Raw genomic sequence first — 27,594 nt, forward strand, 5'->3', positions numbered from 1 at the left:
CGATGGCGTCTTAGAATCGAAGCAATACGGTAAGAGGAAAAGAGGAAGCTCCTGCTGCAGCCTCAAGCCATGCGAGCGAGGAGCTGGTTGGGTAAGCGCCTGGTTTTTTGTTAGGCAAATTTATTCGTAAGTCCCATCGATTTCCATGGGACTTACTCGCGTGTCGTCGTTCCCTGGTGCACAGACAAGTAAAGAGCGGGACTGGAGAGTTAAGTTTACTCTTTGTTTCAACGCCCCCCCCTTCTTCCCGCGCAAACGGCAGTTTCTTCTCTCACAGAGGGAAAAAAGAAAAGGACACAACCATTAGAAGAAAGCGCGGAGGGAGGGGGGAGGTTGGCTGGGCAGTGAGGGAAGTATTTCTTTGATTCTAAGATGCCCTTTTTTCTCAAATAAACATCTCTAAAAATGGGGTGCGTCTTAGAATCGATGGCGTCTTAGAATTGAAGAAATACGGTAGTCCACAGTCAGAAATTTTGGGGTGAGGGGGACCTAATTGGAGAATAGCCAGAACTCATATACAATGCTTACAGTTATTAAATTGTTTCACTTCCTCTTAGTGAACGGTTGGGTAGAATACTGCCTGCATACCTTTTCTCATATCTTGACAAGTAAATGGTCAGCACCTTGGTTGGTTGTTGTTTTTAATTAATAAAAGCCAAACATTCAGAGAAGGAGCCTTGATTTGACCACATCCCCACAGCTTCAGCCTTGGCAAGATAAAGAATCAGCCAATAGCTAGGAAGGGGAAACCTAAGGTGGAATAAGTGCTTCCTGTGAAGTGTGTGTTTCCTGTAAACTACCTGCGTGTTTATATTGGGATTTATTTTATTTATTTATGGGGAAGCCCAGGGCCGGATCTACACTATTGCTTTAAAGCGCTTTATATCAGTTTTAAAGCGCTTTAAAGCAGTAGTGTAGATCCGGCCCAGGTCCAGTAAAGAAATAATCTTTCTTTGACTAGATTATTTTACCGAAATCCAGAAATAATTCAGAATTTGTATGGATATTTTCAAGATTGGAGCTGCCTAGGTTGGCCCAGTCTGGTTGCAAATTCTGCACTCTGCTCCAGTCCACTGCACGCTATTCAGTTCAGCTCTCCATTACTTGCTAATTAGTTAATGGCTGCATTTAGAAAGAAGTAGAGCAGCAAGAGTCTGATGCTGTAGCACATACTAACAGTCATTAGTGAATCAGCTCCTACTAAGACTTATAGATTTCTAAGCCTTGAAGATGGTTCACTAACAGTGCAATTCTATACATGTCGACTCAGAAGTAATCCCATTGAATTTAGTGAGGCTTACTCCTCCAGAAGCGGGTATAAAATTGCAGCCCAACTCAGGTGTCACACGCAATGTTGGTGACGTGATAACATACCCAAGCCTTATGTTTGACAGCCCAATTTTTCATGATTTAGTTACCTTTAGGGTTTTTTAAAAAATAACTAGTAAGCTAAATCTGATGTAGGTGAATTGTGCTTAGAAAAGAACATACTAAAGGATAATTAGGAATGCTTTCTGTACCTCTGGTGTCAGCTCAAGAGAAGAAATAGAGATGTCACCAGATTTAAGATTTACCTGAATTAAGATGGTGAACGCTTTATTATTATTTATTATTATTACATTTATATCCTGCCTTTTTTCCTCCAAGGAACCCAAGGTGGCATACATAATCCTCCTCCTCTCCATGTTATCCTCACCACAACAACCCTGTGAGGTAGGTTGGGCTGAGAGTCTGTGACTGGCCCAAAGTCACCCAGTGGGTTTCCATGGCCAAGTGGGGACTAGAACCCAGACCTCCCAACTCCCAGTCCAACACCTTAGTCACTGCACCACACTGTAGTGGTGGAACCAAGGGAGGAAATTTATGGAAAGAACCCAAAGTGGGTCAGGCAAGTCCCCAATCCTTCATCAGGCATCAGTGCCCTAGGCTTAGTAAGCTATTGTTGGGGAGGAAGGGAGTATTCCTCAGATTTATTGCCTGCCTTATAAAATGATGCAAATGGCACTGAGCCATCATCTAAACCATTTATGAACACCTTGTAATTGTATCCCGCTAAGTTTTCTACACCTATAGTTGTGCTGTGCCTGAGAGGGAAAGAATTGAAGAGGCAGTTCTCATGATCCTGCACGGGTAGTTATTAACCAGCACGGGTAGTTATTAAATGATGGTTTTCAGAACATTATTGGCAGCTGAACAATAGCAGTTTACATTGTATTAGCCCTTTATGTCCCATTTCAAAGCTTCATGGAAAACACGTAAAATATGTAGAGGCTTGTCTGTAATTTATTCAGAGTTATTAATGGTATTCAAACTTAGGAAGCAAGGTAATGTGTGTGTTTATTTCTATAATTTATATCCCGCCCTTCTGTAATCAAGATATACGCAGGGCGGCTCACAAGTCAGTTAAACACAAAACCATGAAATAACAAAACAGATCGCAGCAGTAAAACTGGAGTGGTTTAAAAGGAGGAGTCAAAATAAGAATGCACAAAGAGCAGAACTAAAAATGCTGAGATAAAATGTTTCCTAAGTTCACTAGCATGGACAATGAAAAGACCAGGCTCAGCTCTCCCGGGAGGCTGTTCCCCAACATGGAGATCACCACCAAAAAGGCATATCTGGCAGTGGAGAGGGAGGGACAGAGAGAAGGGAATCAGATATGGAGTGAACATCCCAGGCAAGCTTCTATTGCCGAAAGGGAAGCAGCCAATTTGTTTGTTGAGATTCCAGGCAGAGAAGGTTTTTCATTTGCTTTACTAATGTGGGAAATGTAAAAATTTCTTTCACTTTTTTCTTCTTCTAGTACAAGGGTGTGTTTTTTTACAGAACATTTTTCTTGTATCAAATCCACATTATAAGATGATCAATTTTAATGACACTGAGGGTAAAATTAAAAGCTCTTTGGCGTGTGTATGGTGATGGGAGAACAGAGATAGTTAATGCAGCTTACCTTTTTAACACTCGTTCACTATTATACTGTATTTGCAATGAAGCTAGGTTGAGGTGGTAACCAATTAAATAAATTCTATCAGGTGCATTTTATGATTAAGTCTGCATACATTTGCATAAGGATAAAACAATCGTTCTGATGAAAAATGCATTGTTTCTCCTTTTCGACAGTGCACACATGACACAGCAGATACCATTTTATAACACAGGATAGCTTTGATTCCAGCTGTCTTTCTGTGAACAGAACAGGACTTTCCCATCTCTCCCTTGGATCAAAATATGCCCTTCCCACAAATCTGCTCCCGGGAATTGGGAGACGTTTGGGAATGGCCTGGATTATGGTGCAGAGAGAACTCTCCCCCTACTTTTACAAATGGAGGAGCAACTTAGGATCCAAGCCATTATCTTCAGTGAGAGAGAACGGAAGAAATATCCATAATCATGGTAATCACCTAAGGTTTCTGTAAAAACTTTTATTTAAAAAAAAATTAACACATTTAACCTTTTCTGTCAGGTTAATAAGGCACAACTTTTAAAATTGATCGACATCTTAATTCATCTAATTTTGCAGTCCTATTTTTCATCCTTTATTACAACATACAGGTATGTGTGGAAAGGAGTTTCTAATCCACACATGACTGGCCTTGATCCAAAAGTGTGTGCATGTTGCAGACAGCCTTTTCTTAAAAAATAAAATGGAATGGAATTGCACTGTTCAGCTAGAGGAGGCCTGAATCCAGGTCCCCTCTCCCCCCCCATCCCACCATTCCACTAGTGAACAGCTGATGGTGCAATTCCAGCTTCTTTACATGTGTGCACAGCTCTAGCTGCTGGATCAGTCTGGGTTATCACACATGCAATTCCCTATCTGGTAGGGATATGTGAGCGGAATCCTGACACAGGAAGATTGTGCACGTGAAACAAGTGTACATATTGTTAGTCTCAAATAGTCTGAAATGCAAGAATGTGTTCTTGTGTAGGCATCCTAAGGACCAAAACAGACATTACTTTAAATCTGGATACAGGGGTTTGATCTAGATCTTAAAAGCTCACCAGACTAGAAACCCAATCAAAATTGGGGGTCCTGCACCTATTTTAGAGCATAAAGGAAAAACATCATAGTTGCTAGATACAGATTTAAAGGAAGTCTGCTTTGGCCACAAGTGGCTGATGTTCAGAAACCATTCAGGAACACCAAGCAAACCAAGGACTGCAAAGTAGGTGAAGAAACATATTTGGTCACAGCCCAGGTGGATGTGCCTGCCAACACTTACAAGCCACTACCTCTGGGGGTGGAGAGGAAAGACACATCCACAGTCCCCGCTTGTGAACATCGCAGCTGAACAAACTCCTCTAAAAAATCAGTTAAGGTCATTTGTGTAAAACCCATGTGTATGGAAGCAGAAAATATGTTGATATGCAGGAAGAACAGCACAGTGTGATCGGGTCAACAAATACTGAAGAGTCTATCAAGTGAGCAAAAGAAGGATAATGAAAGACTGGATGGGAAGAGATCAACAAATTGGAAATGGAGAGACGTCAACAGATCTGAGGCAATTGTGGAAGATCTCAGTAGAATGAAGACGGAGACATGGAAAGAGACAACATACAAATCTAAAGAAAACTCCTCTGCCCCCAGTATGTATAGCGTAAACACACAAGAAAGGAGGTTATATATTTGGGGCATACCTTGAGTGCAGAGGGGATTTCTATGAAGAGCAAACTTGATAAGAGAACAGCCCCACTCTCAAGACTGGCTGAGGCACAGAGCATTTGGGCATTGATATTGCATAGGAAAGTCATTCTAGCAGCTATCAGAATGAGACTTGGCCTTCCAAAAATTTTTTTAAAGGAGGATATTATGAATGCCCCAGTCTTAGCCTACAAAGGTTAAGACTTAATGGTCACGTTCAGACAAAATACTAAGCCAGAATTCTTCAGAATTCTGTGATCTGGCTTGTTAGAGAAATGACAAGCCAGGAGTCCCAGTTCATATGTAATTATAAGCTTTTCCGCCCCAATAAGGTCCTGGTTAGTTTATTCTCTCCCACTTGTATGAGGAGCTGAGCAGGAGCAGTTGGGCAGCGTGCACCAGCACTCTTCGTTGTGAAATATATAACAGCAAAGCTACTGATGAGGGCTAAAGCCAAAATGGATATAATGCTCTGTTGTTAGTCTTTCTACGCACAAGTTTGTGCTCTTAATTCAGACTGTATTTGTAATGTATTAAATTTGGTATAAGTAACTTGGGTTAAAAAACCCCAGGGTTCTGAAATATTATAACGTAGCATTTTGTGTGAACATGACCACTTAAAAAAAAAAACCCTTCTGGATAATGCCAGCAGTAAACACAAAAGGGCTCCTGTTATAGCTACACATAAGAAGGCTATGAAAAGCCCTTCTTCCCTGTGCATTTCACAGAGGTCACATTATTGATTCCTTACACTTGGATAGATCTAAAATATAAGGCACAATGGTATATGAATTTAACCAATCCCCCTTCCCCAACCGGATGTTTTGAACTAAAATCCCCACCATTCCTGGCCGTTGGCCATGCAGGTTAGAGCTATTGAGAGTTGAAATCCAAAACATTTGGAGGGCACCAAGTTGGGGAAGGTTGGACTAGATAAGGTATGCATCTGTGTTGGCTACTCACATATTCTGCTTTCATGAAAGCCTGAAAGCAGCACAGACCCAACAATTTTATATTAAAGCTATACTTGGAATCCCAGATTAATTCGGAAGCCATTTGCAGCAGATAAATAACACATTGTAAGAAGCAGTTAATCCTCCAGAGACTTTGCAGACCCAACAAACCCAAAGACTAAAAGGTAGGGGAACAGCAAAGTATTAAGATGACTGCATTGGGTCAGTCTGGTTGAAGCTGGCTTTAGTGAGGCTTGGGCCAGTAGCCTTGTTCCATGGGACTACCTTGTCCAGTTACTCAAGAATTCAAGAACCACACCCAGATTTTCTTGGCACCAGTTTCTCAGGGTGGAAAGGAAATTCTCCTCCATGAGCAGTGCTGGGCTCCCCACTCCCTCACCAGGCTATTCCTCAACCTGGTCCTGTATTCTTGCTGCAAAGAAATTGACATCCAAATTCCCACTGAGCTGGCGTCAAATCATGGAGTAGCCTGCCAAAATGTAGTCTCTTCCTTCAGCCACAGTATCAATGTCATGGAATCAGCCAAAAGAAAGATGCTCCTTCAATGGTTTAGCAAATCACATCTGTCCATCGGTTTGGTCTTAAATCTTCGTGTCAATATTCAGTTCTGTGTCAATTGCCGAATTCATGTTGATGCTGTTCTCCTGTGCATAACTGTTGTGTTCTTTTGCACTGCGGCTAGCTGGCGGCTTGGGGCACATTGGGAGGTATTGGAACCAGTTAGCAGCACAGAACCTGGAACCTATTCCAAAGGGTAGATCATAGACGTCTGAAGTATTAACAGTGCAGTCAGAATCCTCGTTATGACACTCTCTCCAGGCCACGATTCCCCGTTCTTCCTTGCTCCCTACCGAAAGAAACAACAACATGGTTAGCATGGGCCCCTCATGAAAGCTACGCAATATAATACACAAAGCCAATTTTGTGTCATTTGGGGAAGTACGATCCCTTCTAGTGCCACAAGAAAGCATGCTCCTTACACATACACACACACAACCAGCATTTTAGACTGTGAGAAATGCAAGAGTCGTTCACAATAAGCATTCGCTCCCACAAGGCGCTTTCCCAGTGATAACAAGATTACGAAAAGTAACAAGAACACTTTGCTCACATCCGTTCATTTTGAATATGTATAATCAAATGATTTGGATTATCTCTACCTCAAGAAAACCGAACATGAGCGCACTTTTGCCCACAACATCCACAGGACTTGTTCTAAACAGAAACCTCCCTGATTCCAATTCGTGGTGGTGGCAACACCCTCTCTTTGCTCAGCTCACAACACTGAGATTTCTTGTTATATTACAACACTGGGACCCTTTAAATGCTACTTGGCTACCTGGGACCCACTCTTCTGCAAGTGACAATGGCTAATTAAAGAAAAATGCCTTTATCTTTGTACTTTATTTTAATTGTTTTAATGAGTTTTGTGCACTGCTCTGCAGTCTGATGATGAAGGGTGGAATATAAATATTTTAAGTAAATAATAATTGACCTGGCCAGGTGGGCCAATTGCATGGATGGTTCCCATATAAATGGCAATACCCTCCCAGCGGATTTTGACAATGTGGTCAGTGCCTACTCATACATGTGGGTTGGATCACTTAAACATTGCTCTGGCCATCCAACAGCCACTCATGGAACAGCAAGTCTAAAACCAGGATAACGTCCCACCATTAACTGCTTCAATGACAAGAAAGTTTACAGTGATTTCATTGTTTGTCACCCTATTATAGGGTGATCATACGGAAAGTAGGACAGGGCTCCTGCATCTTTAACAGTTGTATTGAAAGGGAAATTTGTATGCATGCAGCCCCTGGTGAAACTCCCTCTTCATCACAACCATTAAAGCTGCAAGAGCTATATTAGAGTTACCAGATACAAAAGAGGGCAGGGCTCCTGCAGCTTTAATGGTTATGATGAAGAGGGAATTTCACCAGGTCCTGCACGCATACAGATGACACCTGCTGAAATTCCCCTTTCAATACAACTGAAACTAAACCCTGTCCTCCTTTCCGTATGGTCACCCTACCCTATTAGGACTGTGATCTGAAGCCCTGTTTTCCAGGGGAAGAAAGAGAAGCTCCTTATGTTGTTTTAGACAGGCAGTAAAGGCTGGTCTTTTAAATCTGTAAACAGATTTTTCTTCACTCTTTTAAGTTCAATATCCCTCTAAAAATGCTGTTGTATGGGTTTGTTTCATTTTGCTCTGCTCCTCTGTTCTTTGTGTGTGTTGGTTTTATGAGAACTTTTAATGAAAGTTTTATTGTACCTTGCCTCAGATGCCTGGTAGGGAAAAGGTGTGATTTAGAAAATAAATAACATTGAAATGAAAATACTGGCAGCCAATTATACAACCTGTGCTACTGCAATTTAGCGATGAATGCTAGCATATAGCCAAAAACCTGAATAATTATTGTAACTCTTACCTGGAATAGTGTTATCAAGAAGAAAGCCTAGGAATCCCCCAACAAACATGCCTGTAGTTAGCAGCACCTGGATCACCTGGTCGAGTTGTACAATACCTGGAAACAGAATGCATTTGTCAAGCAAACATCAGAATGAAGGAGAACCTCCAACAAGTCCTTAAAGGCAAGATGGGAAGCCATTTAAAGACAGTACTGTTTTCTAAATCAGCACATGGCCATTATCTTATGCTAAAAGCAGTTTTAGCATGATTCAGGGCAGGCACCAGCCTCCAGCGGGCCCTTGGCCTAATGCTGCCAATGGCCCCATTTGCACAGCACCTGAGGCCCCCAGGCCTGGTCTTTTTGCCACTCCTTAGTCCTCAATGGCCACCCCCACCCCCAAAAAGCAGCGTCTGCTAGATCAGATCATTTCTACTTGAGACATAATGGTGGGGGGGGGAAGGTTTGCTTTCAAAAGGAGTGACGTGGGTTGTGCTGGGTTACCTGGCTGGCTGCTGTGGTACTTCCTTTTGCCAGAGGGGGCCATCCAGGCTAGGAGAAGGTAGAACTGCAGCACCTTGGCCCTGGCGGCAGCTGCAGCAGGCTCAGGGCTGGGCCCGTTTGATCCTCTGGGTCTTAGGCAGCTGCGCACCCATGCCAACCCCATGCCAATAATTAGCACCAAGAAAAGATGATGTAGATGTTGGTACCCTACCCCCCAAATCATCAGATGTTGGAGATTCAACAACATGAGGTGAATATCTGCATTATGAATGCCACTTGACTGAGTTGACTAAATTGACTGTGCCCCTGAGATGGTCACAGGGACCATCTTTTGGGCAGATACATGGACAGGAACATGGGAAGCTCTTTACACTGAGTCAGGCTACAGGTCTGTCTAGCCTGGTCTCGTCAAGTTGCGTTTCTAACGTCTTCCCCATCCTAATATTTCAGATGAAAGATGTCACATCATAAAAGCCATGTTCTCCCTGTGTACCTGTTTCCAGTAAGTCTTCATTTTTCTTTACCCAGTGGGGAATTGTCATACCCATAAATATCGAAAATCCAAAGATGAACATGTTTCTTGAAGAATTCATGTCTGTATACTGAACAAAAAGAGGGTATTACTCGTAGATCAAAGTAATAGATATTACAAAACTGATTGATTTCACCCATGCCTTTTGAATGGACACACATCAGTATTATTATTCATTTATCACTTACATAGTGCCATAAGGATAAGAAGACAGGCCCCTGCCCCCAGGAACTTACAATCTAAAACTTGCCACAGGGGAAACAACAGAGGAAGAGGAAGGAGGTTGAGGTAGGGCTAAACAGCGAGCAATATGTGGTGGTTTTAGCTGCATGCACTTCAGCTGAGTAACGGGCAGATCTGTAAGTAACCTTTGCTCTATGTTAACATCTGTATAGCAATAGAAAAAGAATTTCATTCGACTTATGCTGATGATTCATCTCATTTTTATAGCAACATTAATGTTTAAGCCTAATCGTTTTGTTTTGCTTTTCTTGCTAACCTTGTAGCTTGAAACTCACTATACTAGTTCATTGACTGTTCTCCATTTGTTAAAGATCACACATCACCTGCATACAGATTTATCTGAAGATGATATTGACCTATCTGTAGTCCTTCAATATTCTGCATTTCCCTTATCGTTATCAGTTGTGATTCTCTACTTAAAGTAATAACAATACTGATAGAGATTGTCCTTCACATATATGAGAGCAATTCTGTGGGCAGGGAGTGATCATTCTTGACATACGTAAGAGCTACAGTAGAAGTGAGGGGAGGGGGTTTCCTTCTGGTGAGTCCCCAGTCGCCAGTAACATTGGTTTCAGTGGGAGGAGAAATTATCTATGCCAGCTCCAGGGTCCTTGAACCAAACAATTCAATGGTGTCCCTGCTCTTCCCCCACAACACCCAGTGGAAACACCACTGTTGGTAGAGCTATACCCCTAAGGCTTCCATGGGCCTACTGGGGGCCTTTGCAACAGGCATAACCCCCTAGTGGAGCTCCTCTCTGCTGGCAGAAGGACAGTTCTACCCATCCAACCTGAGAGGATGGGTAGAACTTATAGTCAAGATCTATAAGTCTGGATTTTTCTGCCCGTTATTATGAACTGAAAATTACAAATCCCCATTCATTAATTAATAATCCATCTTGTGGTGTTTTATAAATTGCTTGAACACAAATCCATGAAGTACCCATCTAAGTTAAAACATTTGAGTGCGCGGAAATAAATTTCCACTCTAAGTTGTCAAACATCTTGGCATCAACATAATTATTATTTCTACTTTTGCAGTATTACATTTATTAGTTATGAACAATGCTTTTCTTCTGTTATCAGATAATAGTCTTCCTGCATTAACAGACCAGTCCAAGTAGATGGCCAAATTCACATGTTATGCTAAATCATAGAGAACTTTGGAAGCTTCCGTTTCTGGTTTTTCTTAACTAAACTGACAAACTATAGTTGACATTATCTGCCGGGGGGAGGGGGTTTAAAGAAAAAAAACTGGTTGTGGGGGAGGATGACAAGGGAAGGAGGTTATAAAATCTCCACATATCACATAGCTCCACAGATTTGTGCCTTTTTTAAATTCATCACACCATTAAAATCACCTCCTGTAATAATTGTCCTTTTAGCAACATCCAGCAGATTATTCAAAAAGGAGGCAGAAAACTGACTTGAAGTGACATGTGATTGTTTCAGCACATCCCCACGGCCAACTTGCAGCAGTCTCTGCTGACTGCCCCGCTGTCTTCCGAAGGCCATTTCCAGCCTCTTTATAGTGTCATTCGCAAAATGAGCACGTGCTGAAACATTCACACAGGCAGGACCAAATTTTGCACAGGTCGGCTCAACTCTCTTTCACTAGCAAATGCTTCCTGCTCAGCAAGTTGTATATATGTACCTAACCCAAGGATGTAACAAATACCTACTACAATCATAGGAGGGTGTTTCAGGAAACTATCTTATGATTATAGACTCTGCCCTTGTGACAGCCATGTTGTCTGTTTTATTGCTTTGTTTCTCCTGCAGTCCATACTCAATTTTTAGATTAAACCAAGTAGTCTGAATGGTAGAAAACAAACTTTTTGATGACTTCTCATAATAGGGCGATGACACTACCACCCCCATTGACAGTGGTGGGGTTCACCTTGTCAGTTTCCAAAGTTTAAGCCAATCTTCTATTTTCTCAGCAGTATTTATTTTATTTTATTTATTATTACATTTATATCCTCCTTTTTCTTCTTGAAAGGAACCCAAGGTGGCTGACACGGTCCTCCTCCTCCTCTTCATTTTATCCTCACAACAACAACCCCATGAGGTACGTTAGGCTGAGAATCAGCGACTGTCCCAAAGTCACCCAGTGGGCTTCATGACCAAGTGGGAACTAGAATCCGGGTCTCCCAAGTCCCAGAGCAAGACTCTAACCACTACACCACACTGGCTCTCAGTATATGTTAGATCTTTTATTGTTACCATGAATATTTTGCTTTGTTTGCTTTGTATGTTGCCTGTTGTGATTCATGGTTGTACCAGTAAAGACTGACTGATGTACTAACCCATTGGTTTAAGGAAGTCAAGGGTTGATTCACACATACATGCACATGTCATAATCTCTCCGACACTCTTCACTCTCAACTGAACATGTGAACTGTCTTCTCTTCATTGAAATACATTATGATTCAAGTGATGCAAGATGGGATGAAAGCTTCATCTGTGTGATGTCTGATGGGTGATTGCTAATTCATGCATGGAAGTCATCATCTGGCATTGCAGTCATACATCAGTGAATATCATACTTAACATAAATATAAAAGCCAACCATGTCTGTGGCAACAAGTCATTTCTTTCCTCCTGTACTACAGAATATAGAAGACTGTATCCCTGAGTTAAACCAGCCTGCTGGGATCAAAATTGATGTCTGAGTCCAAACATAATTCATTATGGCATCAGGAACACAACCTTCCCTCCTGCCTTCATCACATTTCAAGTCCTACTTGAAAGAGCCACCATAACAAGAAATTCCACTAAATGTAACCATCCCATCAGTGGAACTGACAGTAGTCTGGTTCACATGTAACACTAACCCATTGTTTATTTAAATCATGGTTTGTTGCCCTACCCAGGGTTTGTTTGGCAGACAATCAAACAAGCCATGGTTTGTTTTCTCAGTCCCTGGTTTGTTTGTTTGTTTGTTTTCCTTGGCACTGCAATACTGGCATGTAAAGAGGATGTGTTCCCCACCCACCCCGCTCTTGCCCACCGCCTCTGTAGCCTGGCAAAACAACCCATAATGTAACAACAATGCACAATTCAATAATCATCTAATTAAACTACGGTTTGTTGTTACATGCAAACCACGTCAGTGTAAACAGAGAATCGTAAGCTATCACTGCTGCAGGCATACTAACCACACACAATAGGAGGAACTATTTATTACACTTTGTTTATGATCTGCAATGGTCCTTGATGACCTTGTCAGCTGAAACCCAGTGAACACTTTGTTTGTGCTACTCAGGTATTTCTTAGCCATCATGTGGCTAAGACACATAAATGTGTTTTTTTAGTGTAAACCACCTTGAAGAACTATGTTTAGGCTGAAAGGTAAGAGACATTAGTAGTAGTAGTCATAATAGCAAAATTAATAACAACAACAATAATACTACTACTCAGGAATAACATTTCAGTAGCGTGGGTTTACTGGCTAAACAAAGAAACTACTCAATAATTCTCCCTCACCCATGTAAAATAAGCTTCTTCTTCCCCCCTTCTTTTTTTTAAAAAAAGCTAAATTCTTACCTGTAAGTTGGAAACCCCCACAGCAGTAATGACACCAAACATCACAAGGAACATTCCTCCAATGATGGGAGTTGGGATGCTGGCAAACATAGCCCCAACCTTGCCAAACATGCCCGTCAAAAGCATAACACAGCCTCCAGCCACAATGACCATCCTGCTCCCTACCTGTGTTGAGAGGAACAGAAGAGGATTACAAGCCATCAAAAGGGGCCCACAGGATTCCGATCTCTATCGACTCCGAGAGTGGCGAGGCTTAGAAATAAGATTAGAACAAGAATCATCAGCCCGGCCAGATGTCTTTTAACTGACAGATTATTCTACAGGATTTCCTCCTGATCAGCATCAAGCTGGACTAGCAGGTTGTTCCATGGGTTTCCTTTGTTAAAATGACTGTTTTTTAAGCTCTCGGTATTATGCTGATGAATACTGATTCATTACAAAGTGTCACCTTAATCATTCTGATTCTTCTAAATTACAAGTGCAAACATTGAACATCCCTCTTACATAAGAGAGGACACGAAATTGTATAACTGCATAATTGTTCTTGATTTTGGCAGATATATCACTAGATGTAGTCTAGAAGGTTATAGTGTTGTTATAGACAGAAGCTAAAATCCCATGAATTCTGATAAGCGTACAAGGAACACTAAGCTGTGTAGAACAGGCGTAGGCAAGAAGTAGAACTCAGATGTTTTGGACTTCAACTCCCAGTATTCATAACCACTGGCCATGCAGGCAGGGGCTTCTGGGAGTTGAAGTCCAAAACATCTGGAAATCTATCTTTCACCCACCCCTGGTTTAGAGGACACTCATATCCACTAATCCAGTGGTTTTTAAACTTGGAAGTTTGTCAGACCTTATAGTAGTGGTTGAAGTAGAGGGGGAAGGCGGAGGGGCCCAGCCCCATTTCCTTTTGTGTCATGCCCCTTAACTATTGTTTTTAGAAGGCTACAGAGGAGACACTATTAAGACAAACTTGGAAGGAGTCAGTGGTGGGGTTTGTGGGTTTCATTAAGGGCCCCTCTACCTTTTCTCCCATAAGTTGAGCACTTAGCTTACCCACCACTGGGGACTTTTCCCTTGCAATACGCAGGTGCCGGGGGGGGGGGTATTGGGGGATTCTGAACCCATACACTCAGTTCAGATGTGCCCAAAGTGTGGCCTGGCCAATGCCCCACACAAGCTAAATAGGCATGTTAGAAAATGCCCCGGAATCCTCTGCAAAACATAGCAGACAGGTCAATGTTCTCTCATCCACACATGGTCCACTTGTGCGTTATGGACATGTTTGGCTCCACTAGAATTCTATAGTGAGATTCGATTTCCTGCACCGAAATCAGACTTACCCGGGTGATGCCCAAAGCACCGACGTTTTCACTGTAAGAAGTGGTGCCGTTTCCTGTTCCCCAGGCCCCAGCCAGAAGGCAGCCAATCCCTTCCACTCCAATTCCACGGTTGATTGCATGGTTGGGAGGGGGCGGTGCACCGGATAAACGCGCGCAGGCATAGTAATCTCCCACCGACTCCACCATGGAGGAGATCACCCCAGCTATGATGCCAAATACCCCAGCCACGCTGATAGTGGGAACTCCCCATTGACCTATATATTGCAAACACAAGAACAAAGTGTCCATTCTGAGATGGCGGGTCTGAAATCACTAAATCCTTCTCAAAATACTGCCCAGTGTAGGAGCCAGTAGAACCTGCAAACTAATTTAGAGTACTTAGGGTACTTTGAAGATTACAGCAACCATCTGGGGGCCACTTTAAATTGCTCCACCTATAAACCGACAGCATACAAGGTGAACCATTTGGTTGCACCTTGAGGAACTTGTCATTTTTCTCCACTTTTAAACTTGCTCCAGGTGGAGGCAGTCACCAAATGATGAGCCAAGTATGTCAACAACTGAAGACATCATGGATCACATGAAGAGCCACTTCATACAAATAGTGCACCACAAGGTGACAGTCATCACCATGTGAAGGGAAGTTTATTCTGTACTTCCACCGCAACCCTTTCCCTCTGTGTCTTTGGATGATTGCACAATGGCAGAGTGCATGCTTTACATACAGAAGGCCCCAGGTTTAATTCCTGGCATCTCCAGCTTAAAAAAGAGATCACAGTGATGTGAAAGATGTCTGGCTGAGACGCTGCAGAGCTAGTTAGAGTAGAAAATACTGATCTAGACAGACAAATAGTCTAACCTGTTCTGAGACGGCTTCCTACGTTCCTACTTCCTTCTTAGACCCAAAAGGCCTCTTTCGCTCTCTGTCTTCATTTCCGTTCAATCATTTCCCACAACCCCCATTTTCAGTCTTCCCCACTACCCTTCCATTTATTCTCTCCCTGAACCTCAAAAAAACCCCAGAGCTTAGTTTGAGCCAGAGGCATCGCAGAGCACAGCTCTAGAACCCTTTCAGTGCAGTCTTTCGAAGAAATGCAATAGTAGCAACAAGGCAGACAGTGTGGAGTGCTCCTGTTCAGAATTCCAGCCAGCTACCTGTGCCCTTTCCCAGGATACTCCATTCCGCCTCTTCTCCCCCCTGCAGTTTTCTGCTCCGGTCCCTCATTTGGTCAGCATTCTGCAGCCACTGAGCACCCTCAGCTCTCATTGAGCTGTTGCTTCTGAGGGTTTAATTCCAAAGGGGCTTGGGGGTACAGCTGTAAACCTTGAGATTCCCTCTGACTTGGCTGATGCCTCTCTCCTGGGCCTGGACCGTGCCATTTTGGCTATGTAATGTGGCGTTTTGGTTCCCAGTTTGGCAAAAAAAATATTTTCCCCTCTAGAGAATTGACTGCTAATTCATTTCAAGAAACAGCAAAATACGGCTTGATAAATAATCTTAAGCACCTTGCTTAAATCGGCAAAATGTACACAGATTGTGTATTTATCTTTAGTGTTCAAAGCCATAGGCAACCGCAATTCCGTATAAACAGGAATAATAAAATGCAATAAAAAGACTAGTTTAAAAACAATACACAAACAATAATTAAAATAACATATTAAAATCACACTTCCCCTCCAGAGCAATGGACATAGATTAATAGCAGTACCATTAACAGAGAAGAGACTTTAATTTTTACATTCTAATCTGACATTAAGTAACTAATAGTTACAGTGATACCTTTAGTATCAAGTGACTGACTAATATTTTCACTAACAGGGCAAATCTTGAAAACGTTACAGCATGACAATACCTGGGTAAGGAAACCGAAACCAGGGCGCCTTAGACAGAACATCCCCTTTGCTGTCCGTTCGAGCGAAATAGCCATAACCATCAGGGTTCGAAGGGAAGACATTGGTGACGGTAAGCACCAAACATAAAAGCCAGGAAATGGTAAGGCCAAACAGCACCTAGTCAGTTAGGGAAGACAAAGCATCTTAGTTAGTGTCTAGACTCAATCCTCCAGTCAGATTTCAATTCTATAGTTCAATTTCCCCCAATATGGTAGCCTCCAGATGTGTTGTACTACAGCTCCCATGACAGGAGGTGCCATTTCTTGCAGTTATGCTGCATTTAAGTGTCATGAGAAGTCTTACTTCATAATGACATCTTGCCTATTATCTGGGCATGTCGGTGAATGGTAATTCTATGCTACCTTTTACAATACACTCACAAAATCTTTTCTGGCCCATTTTTGCCACTTTAATTAACCCCCAGGGAACAACTATATTGTTGTACGTTGCATCATTACACAGGCTTGGAAAATTCAGCAAAACCGTAACAAGAAACTGATCCCAACTACTGTTTTAACACTAAGGCAGAACTAAATCTGCAGAATGGTTAAATATTGTCTGCATACCCTTGGCTCAACAGGCCCTTTTAATGACTGGGTTCAGTCGATCGTGGAGGCAAAAGAACCCATCATGGGTTCTTTGCCCACAGCCACCTGTGCTGGTCGCACAACCATGATTTACATATTTATTTATTTATTTATTTATTGCATTTTTACACCATCCAATAGCAGAAGCTCCCTGGGCGGTTCACAAAAAAAAGTACCTACGATGCAGGTTGCTGTATTGTCTAAACCTGGTGCACGGTGCAGTAGGAAAGGGTTCTTACCCATCCTACAACCCACGATTTACAGTGGGGGTTGTGGAGTGAATAAGAACCCACCCCTGCTGTGCTGCACACTGGGTTTGGATGACACGCCAACCTGCACTGCATCCTGGGGGATTATGCAAACGGTGGCCATGTGCACAGCTCATGCAGGGGGAAGAAGCCTCACTGGTTTCTTTCCCCTTTATGATCATCCAAACACCCCCATTGCCACCTGGGTCATGCCACATAGAATCAAGAGTGGTACTACAGCCAGGTCTTGTACGTTTCCTTGTAATGTACCTAGAAGTTGTTATTGACTCCATACTGCATTTCAAAGAGCAACATCTCAAGCTAAATAATACAGAATGGAAAAAAGGTTCTAGTCTAGGGAGATTTTTTGGTGTAACAAATGAGGAATATAGAGAGGGGAAATCCGCCTCCAAAACTGGGATGGAGGAGGTTGTCTCCACCCAAATTACCTGCCCTCTTCCCCCTGAAGTGTACCCCTGATTTAGACTCCAACGAGCTGAAAAGTTAATTCAGTTAATAAGGCCAGTCACTTAGACTAATAACGAGGAATGGAACCGTCAGTGGTATTGCCATGATTCCCAGTTGAGCTGGGATACCTCAGTATTAGTAAGTAGTGCTGTGTAGAAAATTTTGATTATTCCATTTTCAGCATTGGGGAAAACTCTGGCGAAAGAGGTTGGGAGAGGTGAGAAGTTTAGATAATTTTTTCCTTGGGAAGGGGAAAGGTTTTCCACACATCTTTTTCAGTCTAGCCGGTTGTTGAGGGGGTCTTCTTTCTATATATATATTTTAAAGTCACACACACCAGCACTTGCAGGTGCCCAGGAGTTCTTACTAAATGCCTATTGGAGAGGTCACATGGTCTCCAACAGGCATTCAAGAAGAACCTCTGGGCTCCTCCAAGTACCGGGAAGTGTTTCTTACACACACACAAAATAGAAAGAAGACCCCTCAACAACCAGCTAGATTTTAAAAGGGTATGTGGAAACGCTGTCCCCCCTCCCCAAGGAGAAAAAAATCTCTGAAATTCTCCCCCTCCTCACAAAAGAGGCAGGAAAAAAATGCTTCTTTCATAGGGAAAGTAAAAGTTCCCGAAAATAGGGGACAGGATTCGACACAGCACTATTAATAAGTAAATAAATCCGAGGTAGAACTGTATTGGGATGAAGGGGTGAGACGTGGAACATGCATTTCCTACACTCCTGTTTTCAGGACACACATTACATTTAAAACAATGAAAACAAAACAAAAACATCAAATTGCTCAAGAAGAGGCAGGTTACCATGACATAGCATGAAGCAGTTTGTGCCTGTCCTACTCATCCAGCTTATCTCATTGCCTCCAGTAGAAGCCAAGAGATTTATTGGGTGATTGATTAAAAGGCAGCATGATTTTGCTTTATTTTAGTCTACCTTGTATGGTCTATCTGGTTACCCCAAATCCAAAAAAGGTAACTCACTGGGAAGATCTGAAAGATGTAGATCTTGGAGAAATGGCATTTCTTGCTTTTCTTGTAAGATGGCAACAGTACAGGCACATTTTTCAGGTACTGGGAGAATAGAACTATGAAGAAAATGGTTCTAAGGTGGCAAAAAAGAACTATATTTATATATATTCTATGTTATTCTGATTAAGCATTTAAGGTAATAGCTGCACAGGTACTAATGCAAATAGTTATGCCTATCTTGACTAATTTAAGTCCCATTAATTTCCATAGGTCTACTCAATATAACTAAATCTGGACCGAACCAATTTGTTTATTTTTTGCTTTCCTATTGGTCTATGGAATCTCTTGAAACAATGTATACATATTATATGTGTTGAAGTTAATGTGTAGAAACTGCAAAGATCACAGATTATGTACATTCAAGTGGAGGCATGGAGAATGTACAGAAACTGACAGCAATAGGGAATTTAATATTTTGGCTATTAAAGATGCATAGTGTAAAAGTAATGTTGGAAGATTGGAATTATTTTATATTTGCTGGTTGATATATGCATATCAACCTACTTTGCATATAGACTGGGTAAATTACAAAACAATTGGTTTCCACTAGGAATCTGTGTACATTTCCTAACATTACTTAGAAACTCTGCACATTGACCAGGTAATGTAAATAACTATGAACATCTGCTACTGATGATTTCATATACACTGGTGTTTATGCACATTCACATTTACTACAATACACATATTTACTTTTTTACTATGCATCCATATATAATCAATAAATACCTAAAGAGAAAAAGATATACTTATGTAATCTGTTACCATTTTCATCATTAATAAAAAGCAAATACAACAACACATAATTTATAATATTCTGAATAAGGCAAATTGTTGTGTTATGTACTTTGTTGTTCCAAAACATAATCAACAAAATGGTTGTTCATTGATCTACTCTCTTTCTTTCTACTAATGTTAGTTTTATCATATACACCATATCCCAAACTCGCAAATACCATTCCATCAAAGTAGAAGGATTAGTATTTTCCGTTTAAAACTAATGGCTGCAGTTAGTAAATGTATTATGATTTCAATGCCTTCAGATAACACTACATTTCTGACATAACAGAAGAGCATTACCCTAGGATCTCTGATAATATTTTATATTTTCTGTATAATTTTATATTTTCTGTATAATGGTGGTCCAATATCTTCCCCCAAAATATAAAAAAATCAACTCTAGGAGAATTACATCTCCAACATTTTCCACTAGTACCTGGATACATTTTGTTACACCTAATTGGAGTTGGATATAAAAAACAACAGTACTTTATAAGCGCTCCTTAAAATTCACAGAAAAAGTATACTGTGGCACATTTGTCCTGATTCACCTACAGACATCTAATGGAAGTTGAATCATTAAATCATATGTATTTGTAAATATTTCCAAATCTCCAATTAAATTATACAATTGACTTATTTTTTTAACCTGTGCATTAAATATTATGACTTCAAATCTTGTGCAGATTCTAAGTGATTCATTTTCTTTAGTAATTTTTTAAGCATTGTTTAATCTGCAGATACTGATTGTCTCACATCTTTCAATATCTAGCAGAAGTTTGTATCCTTCCATTATTTAAAATTACTTAGCACACCACACATGTAAACACAACACAACCAAGTGGTTATTTTCTTATAACTGGGATGCCTAATCGAAAGGATTCTAGGAAAAATGGGGACTGATGTATCCTTTGTTTGCATCACATTAAACTTACATGGCTGCTATGCCCCAATGCTTTCCTGCATCTTCTCCTGCTGATTCAAAGAGAGGCAAGGCCACCAAAGCGATTGTTGGCGCAATCGTCAAAGGGCCTATGAACCGCATCAGAAATCCAATAAGGCCAGAAAAACCAACAAAAATTTGGAAGCAGGAAGCTACCATGATGGCTCCTTGCACCTGAAATATCAGAGAGAGAGAGAGAGACTATAAATGGGTTGTTTTAAATTTTAATACGAATCTTTCTCTTTGCTGCAAGTAGTGTTGTGAGATTAAGGAGTAGAGGATTGGATAGTGAAGGTTAAAAGAACTGGGAACTAATAGTCCAAGCAAAGTTGCCAAGTATCTTCCTTTTGCTAAGATGTCACATTTTTTGTAAGTCTCAATTCTGAAAGAGAAGTGATGGAACACAGAAAGAAGCACAGTGCACGATTTCTATCCAGAGCTAAGGAGGTGTGATGGAGGTCAATGCTGGTGGGAAGTGATCGTGTCACCAGCACCTCCCCTATGATTGTGGACTTGAAGTGTTGGAGTATCATGAAAAGGAACCATAAGAGAGCAACAGCCATGCCAGCCCTAGCTAATATATGAACTCAGCACGAGAATAGGTAACATCTAACCTCCCTATGGCTGAACAAGAGAAGTTCTAGATGCTAAAATGAAATTGCCTGATAATAATAATAATAATAATAATAATAATAATAATAATAATAATAATAAAAAAAAATTATTTCTTACTTGCCTCTCAGTCTGGATCGAGGCAGGGAACAACAATAAGTGTATAATACATAAAACTGAATTAAAAACAAAGTATACATTATAAAAACATCCTGAAAACATCCTTCTTTGGAGAAGTAGAAATGACACATATTTGCAGGATAGTCCACCATTTACAAAGTATCTCTGCCCCCTACACCCACACGCACCCACAGCCACACACCATCCCCACTGGATTACCTCTCGCATTCGTGTCTGCCAGACCTCAGTGAAGTCTGTAAAATTAGCTTCCACCAAGGTGGCATTCTGGGTCCATGCCGGGCATTTCCAGTTGGGTAGACTGAGCATGGCCACCGTAGGAGTTAAGAAGGCAAATGTCCCTCCTTGTAGGATAGGTAGCCTAGGTGGGGAAGAAATCATACCACTCAGCTGATTGAACCTTGTGGGTTTCTTGGATAGACCAGACTACACATGAATGCAAATACAACCACCACAACAGAAAAGATCACCTTTGAAATCATTTATCTAAGTCTACCACCCAAGGTATGGAATCGTTACACGGCCTTCTCAAGCCAGATGTGTTGGACTACAACTTCTACCACTGGTCTTCAGCCAGTGTGTTATGACCTTATCTGAGGTGAGTCACACCAGTGATACTTCAACGTGCCACTGGAGAAAGGATGAGAAAGAAAAGGGAAAGGCAGAGAAGAGAGTAAGGGTAGGAGAAAGAGGTGAATAGATTTTCATAGTGGCCCTTTTCATACAACACGCTAACTCATGATGGCTAAGACTTTTGAGCTAAACATTATGGCTTAAAGTGATGTGTAACCCTAACTTAGTGGCACCAACTATTTCTTAACAACAACAACAACATCCTATGTAATCAAAAGCTGATCTTCGAAGAAGGAAAAGAACGTAGACACTATATACAATCTTTTATTATAAAATTTAACATAAAATAACATATTCTTCTTCATCATCATCATCATCATCATCATCATCATAAAAAACCTAATAGGCCTAGTTCTCTAAAATCTATGATAATGTAAGCCAAACATGTTTCTTCAACAGAAGCCTAATAGCATCAAAACACATCCGTAATAAAAATAACAAACCAATTTAAAAGTCAGCACTTCACAGACAATGGTTGTCTATTTGCCTATAAAAAGTGTCTGAAGAGAATTGTTTGGTCTTCGTCCATTTAAAGCTTTATGCACAAAAGCCAAAAGCCACTCACTGGTGAGTGTCTGATTTATTTGTTTTTTAATATATTCTTGGTTGGTTTGTTTTTATTCCAACAATGCCGATTTTAAATTGTTGCGTTTTTGTTGTTCTAACAGATTTGTGTTGACGTTATTAGGCTACTGCCAAAACACATTTGGTTTATTTTGTCATCAATTTTAGAGAACCAGCCCGCTTGGTTTTTATTATATGTTATTGTTAGATTTTGTAATAAAAAATCCTGAATGGTGTTTACATTTTTTTCCTCCTGAACTCAGTTTTTGATTGTATAGATTTACATAGTAGCCTTGTAGTCAAGGAAAAGATAGCAACGATATAGTAAACTATTATTCAAAATTAAAAAATTAAAAACGATTCCATAAGGTTGAAGAACTCCAGCCTAGACATGACAGAGGTGTACAAAATTATGCATGGTGTGGAGAATGTGAATGGGGATACATTTTTCTCCCTCTCTCATAATACAAGAACCCGGGGTCATCCCATGAAGCCGATTGGGGAGAGATTCAAAACAGATAAAAGGAAGTACTTCTTTACACAGCACATAGTTAAACTATGGAATTCACTACCACAAGATGTGGTGATGGCCACTAATTTGGATGGCTTTAAAAGGGGGTTGGATACATTCCTGGAGGAGAAGGCTATCAATGGCTTCTAGTCCTGATAGCTATGTGCTACCTCCAGTATCTGAGGCAGTAAGCCAATATGCACCAGTTGCTGGGGAACATAGGTGGGAGGGTGCTATTGCACTCATGTCCTATTTGTGGGTCCCAGGTCGACAGCTGGCTGGCCACTGTGTGAACAAAATGCTGATGGACCCTTGGTCTGATCTGGCATGGCTCTTCTTCAGATGATGTCAAATAGAAATATGCTGTCCAACAAGCTTTTCAGAAGATCATGTTGCTCCCTACTACCACATGCAGTACATTCTGCAATACATTCGTTCACGTCTCATTTCCTGCTTCTGCAAATACTGGTATTAATTCAGATATTATTAATGTCTTAATACAGAACATACATCTAAAGCGGTGAAAAATATACTTGCACATCATCATATGCAGCAATCACATATACGCTCATTTTGCCACCACACATACAGGTGCTGCAGAATACACCGGCGGGTGGCAATGGGTGGCATTATACCTACAGGCTCCCCACACACCCTGCTCTATAGGTGGTGGCACATCTCCTTAGAGACTGCAGACTGGCAGCAATTGTTTCCCACTGATCCTTTCAGGGGGGAAACTACTCTTCACACCAGGAGGGGCAGATTACCTGTTTGCTGAGAGGTATACCTAAGGAGACCCTGATGTTCCCTTCTACCTTGAAACGCACCCCTGGGAGGAGGAAATGTATTCTGGAAACAAAGGCAACACTTCATGCCAATTGTTTTCCCCTGAAATGTCCTCAACCGCTTTTACCCTCACCAGCGCTCACCTCAAGAACATGTGTATAGAACCTCAACCATGAGGAAGGAAAGCAGCTGGGGGAGAAAGTTTCAGGAGAAAAAGTTGCTGACAAATAAAGGGTTAAGCACTGCCATCCTTCTCTTGAGGTAACCGGCATGTTCTAAAAAAAAAAGCTGCCCCGCCCCCGCCCCTCCCCGGCAGGACTCCATTACGTGATGCAGCTGAAGTGGACTGTGGGGTTTGCCTGTGAATCAACCTGAAACCAAGCTGGCAAACTGGCTCCATGGCCTAAATTGCCACTTTAGCTCCCCACGGGATCTTTTTAGCTCCAGGTTTCTGAGACCTTGTGCAGAGATTAGGACACCGTCCAAATGGCTCAGTTCTCTTGCCTGCTCGAGTGCAACTGCAGCCATGGGAATGCTTCCCAAGCTGGGGTTTGGCAATTCAACACCACCTGCCTCTTCACAACCGAGGCCCTCCTGCTCCAGCCTTGCCACTGCAGCGCGTGCTGGCATGGCCTACACGTGCTCTTCCCACACAAGCTCTTATTTAGGGCACAGAATCCTCTCATCTTCCCTACTTAAAAAGGTAGCCTTTTTAAGTAGCCAAACTGGTGCCCACCAGTTCTGTACAAGGATACATCTTCAAGGCAGCAAAAAGAAGAAAAGGAACAGACAGACAGCACAACACTAGATCTTCCAGTCCACAGCTGCTTACTCCGTATTATATGCAGTATAATAGTATTGGGATCATTTGCTTGCTTTCATTTTTTGTTGGTCAAAGGTTTTCCATTATGTTTTACCATGCAGCAAACTACCTGCAGAGGTTTGGCTGTTAGGTGGTGCAGAAGTGTAAGAAATGAGTGAATGGGGAGTGAATAGGCAGGATTGGGGACAAAGCCCAGAGTACATCTGAACAGTAAAGCAAAGCAGAGTTTTATACTGTTTGGTTGACAATCCTGCCTCCAAATTTGAAATCGAATCCTCCAAACACTCCTTGCCTTCTGATCATTATCAGCCACATTTTCTGGAGAATCCAGGCAATTAAACAGTTCACAAGTGCTCAGAAAGCAAGATGGGGATTAAACTGTTCCAGAGGGCTCGGATCTAAGGCCGTGCAATTAGCCTCTGTAAGAGATGTCCAGCTCAAAGTATACAGTATGAACACAGTAGACTAATGAAGACTTCAGTCTATTATACAACCTTAAAGCCCAGGTGCATGTGTCATACAACTCTTTTGCATATCAAATGCATTTAGGGATATGATTTGCTGACGTTAAGTTATCTATATAAGCAAGTACTGCTGCTTAAATGTGGGTAGATATCCCAGGAGAAACATAGTTTAAGAATTCAAATGCATAAAATGGATATTATTTTCACTGTGTAAAATAATCTATTCATATCTATACTTAGATTTTCTTGAATGCTTTTCTTCACACTTTAGTGATAAAGTCCAGGAAAGGTTTTACTACCACTTGGAGCCATAGTGTTTTACATGCAGAAAGCCCCAAGGACAGTCCTTCGCTCTCCAGTTAAAAGGATCTCCAGTCGTAGAGCAGAGAAAGACCTCTGCCTGATACCCCAGAGAGTAGGAAATACTAAGTGGGAGTAGGAAATACTAAACTGGTGATCTGACTTGGTGAAAAGTCACTTTGTAGGCTTCTGCCGCTGGTTATCTAAAATGGACTTATAGAGCTCCCTATTTTGGATTCTCAAAAATTGTCACCGTTTGTTGGCTATGCTTTTATCCTAAGAAGAGTTGAAAGGCTTGAACAGGGAAGGGAATGAAAGAATGGAGGCAGAGAGGTGTGACATCGAAAAGCCTGCTGCTTACCTCCCCTTGAACCCAGCCCAGTCTTTGCAGGTTTCTAATACGCTAACTTCACCAACCAGCTTGGACAATGAGACTGTAAGGCCTTCTCGCCACCATGTCACAAAACATTGCTTTGAACCGGGTCATGCATACACTGATCTAAGGTCCGTGACCCATTGCTACTGGCATTTGCACTATAGCCAGTGTTTGAGATATTGTATAGAAATGACAGCAAAGACGTATCCGTCCGCCTCTGCCCTACACACATACATGTCCCAGGAGAAGCTCTTTACGCAAATAAATCAAAGGAGAGTAAATAAATCTATCGGGTCCATGTATCAAGGATGAATGCATGTATGGCCAGGATTTTCAAGCCACTCCTTCATCCTGACTTCCCATTCTTGTGGTGTTCGTTTTTGCACATCCAGCAACACGCAAGCACATGAGCTAAATAGACATCCTTGCTTCCCTTCATCTTAATGATTAGTTGTTGTTGTTTCACAGTAACTTCCCACTCTAATGAGGTAGTTAAGATTTGCCTTGATGGAAGTGTCCATATGCTGTAGGACTTTTCCATAACAAGGTTGAGATCAAAATAGCCTTGGCAAAGTAGATGTTAAAGGAATGTTACAGCACTGAATGTACCTGAGACTTCAAAGGAGTTGTAATGTTTTATTTTGATAAGTGGGGATCAGTAATTCTACTGGAAATAGTATGAGATATGTGGCTGCCTGAGGCATTGATTAGCATCCCCCCAGCTCACTGAATACCAAAGAAAAACACACACACACACATCAAAGGTTACATCTTAGGCATTCACAGCGGTGCTTTGGGTGTGGAGGAAATTGGGATTCCTGAAAAGGCATCTGTAACCTTCCATTACACTGAGGGATGCTGCTATTTTGTTCAGCAGACACAGACGTCAGTGGACTACAAAGACATTAGCAAACAGGAAGGTTCCCCCCTGCCCTATGAGATTTAGGGTCGTATGCCATAACTTCACAACCTGCTGGAACTAAGGTTGCTTTCCATCACTCTGAAAGCATTTGTGAGGGCTACCCAAGCTCAGCCATCAAAGCTTATTGGCTGACCATGGGCCAATCACCATCTCCCAACCTAACCTACATTACAAGGATTGTTTGTAAGGATAAAATAGGTAACACTGAGTGGAATCAACAACACAGAGAAAGTGCAACATAAGAGGAGAAAAGTAATAACTATTGAAAGGAATGGGTTTTTCCTAGGTTAAAGCGACTTGTATCTTGCAGCTAATCTTGCCTGGGAAATATGAAATCATCATAGGAGGAGGTGATCTTTAGTATGCTTAAATACTGATTCTAAGGTTTCCGCTTCATTGGCATTTTACTGGCCTGGTTCTCCAAGCTCTGGGCCATTTACTAAAACAACCAATGAAAAGGCTCCTTAAACCTGAGAGCACAAGCGTCACTGTTCTGCTCTACCAAACAGATTAGAGTTGACAGCAGCCTCTACTAGACAGCAGGAGGCACCACCTGGCTGAGTCCTCGAATGTCTGGTGTAGCCATTTGGGTACACCAGATGGCTTGGGACCCTAGGTAGGCTTGGAACCTAGGCTTGGGCTTGGCTTGGAACCCTAGGTAGGCTGGATATAGATTGCAAGCCTGAGGTTCAACACAGCACCATGTACATTGATGGTGCTATATAAATAAATAATAATAATAAATAATAATGTTGATCTACACTGAGTGGCAGCAGCTTTCTAGACCTACCTGGAGATGCCAGGGATCAAACCTGGGATATTTGCATGCAAAGCGTGTGCTCTAGCACTGAGCTGTGGCCCTGAACCTGGGTGCTCCTTCCCTCTCCCCAGCAGATCACCAGCGGTGTGGCAGCACTCCTCCAGCACTGTTCTGTCAGGCCGGTGTGCTTCTCCAGTGCTTTGAAGAGGGTCCCGCCTGCAAACTCACTCCACCTTTCGAGCCCTTCTTTCCCCTCCTAATGTAAGAATAAAACCTAACCATAGTCAACACCAAACAAGTTGATATTTTATGTTCTAACGTTAACTTAGGTACATATAAGTAGTATGTGTTTGAAAAGAACTTAAGCATGACACAGAGGGTGGGAGCCTGTCTCTCCAAGAGGCCATACCAATGTGAGGGCAGGCTGTTGGCCCAAGGAAAAAGAAAGGCCACTGGAAATGGGAAGCATCCTGGGATTCGCAGTTTAAGAAGCTCTGTGGTCTGGGGCAGGATGAGCCTCCAGCACAGTGTCTGATATGACTTCCAC

General features: G+C 41.7%; 1 protein-coding gene across 1 annotated transcript in view; it reads right to left on the reverse strand.

Annotated features, from left to right (window-relative positions):
• Positions 1-5,267: 5,267 nt before the first annotated feature.
• Positions 5,268-27,594, reverse strand: part of LOC134404095 (solute carrier family 23 member 1-like) — a 58,685-nt gene continuing 36,358 nt past the window's right edge. The window contains exons 5-13 of the mRNA XM_063134671.1: positions 21,110-21,269; positions 20,151-20,332; positions 18,388-18,508; positions 16,054-16,210; positions 14,201-14,454; positions 12,855-13,019; positions 9,022-9,130; positions 8,046-8,141; positions 5,268-6,463 (exon numbers count right to left, since the gene is read on the reverse strand). Of these exons, the coding sequence (XP_062990741.1) occupies positions 6,198-6,463; positions 8,046-8,141; positions 9,022-9,130; positions 12,855-13,019; positions 14,201-14,454; positions 16,054-16,210; positions 18,388-18,508; positions 20,151-20,332; positions 21,110-21,269 (1,510 nt within the window). The 3' untranslated portion in view covers positions 5,268-6,197. The remainder of the gene's footprint in view (positions 6,464-8,045; positions 8,142-9,021; positions 9,131-12,854; positions 13,020-14,200; positions 14,455-16,053; positions 16,211-18,387; positions 18,509-20,150; positions 20,333-21,109; positions 21,270-27,594) is intronic.

The sequence above is a fragment of the Elgaria multicarinata genome, chromosome 9 (genome assembly GCF_023053635.1).
Source record: "Elgaria multicarinata webbii isolate HBS135686 ecotype San Diego chromosome 9, rElgMul1.1.pri, whole genome shotgun sequence".
In the NCBI taxonomy this organism is placed as follows: domain Eukaryota; kingdom Metazoa; phylum Chordata; class Lepidosauria; order Squamata; family Anguidae; genus Elgaria; species Elgaria multicarinata.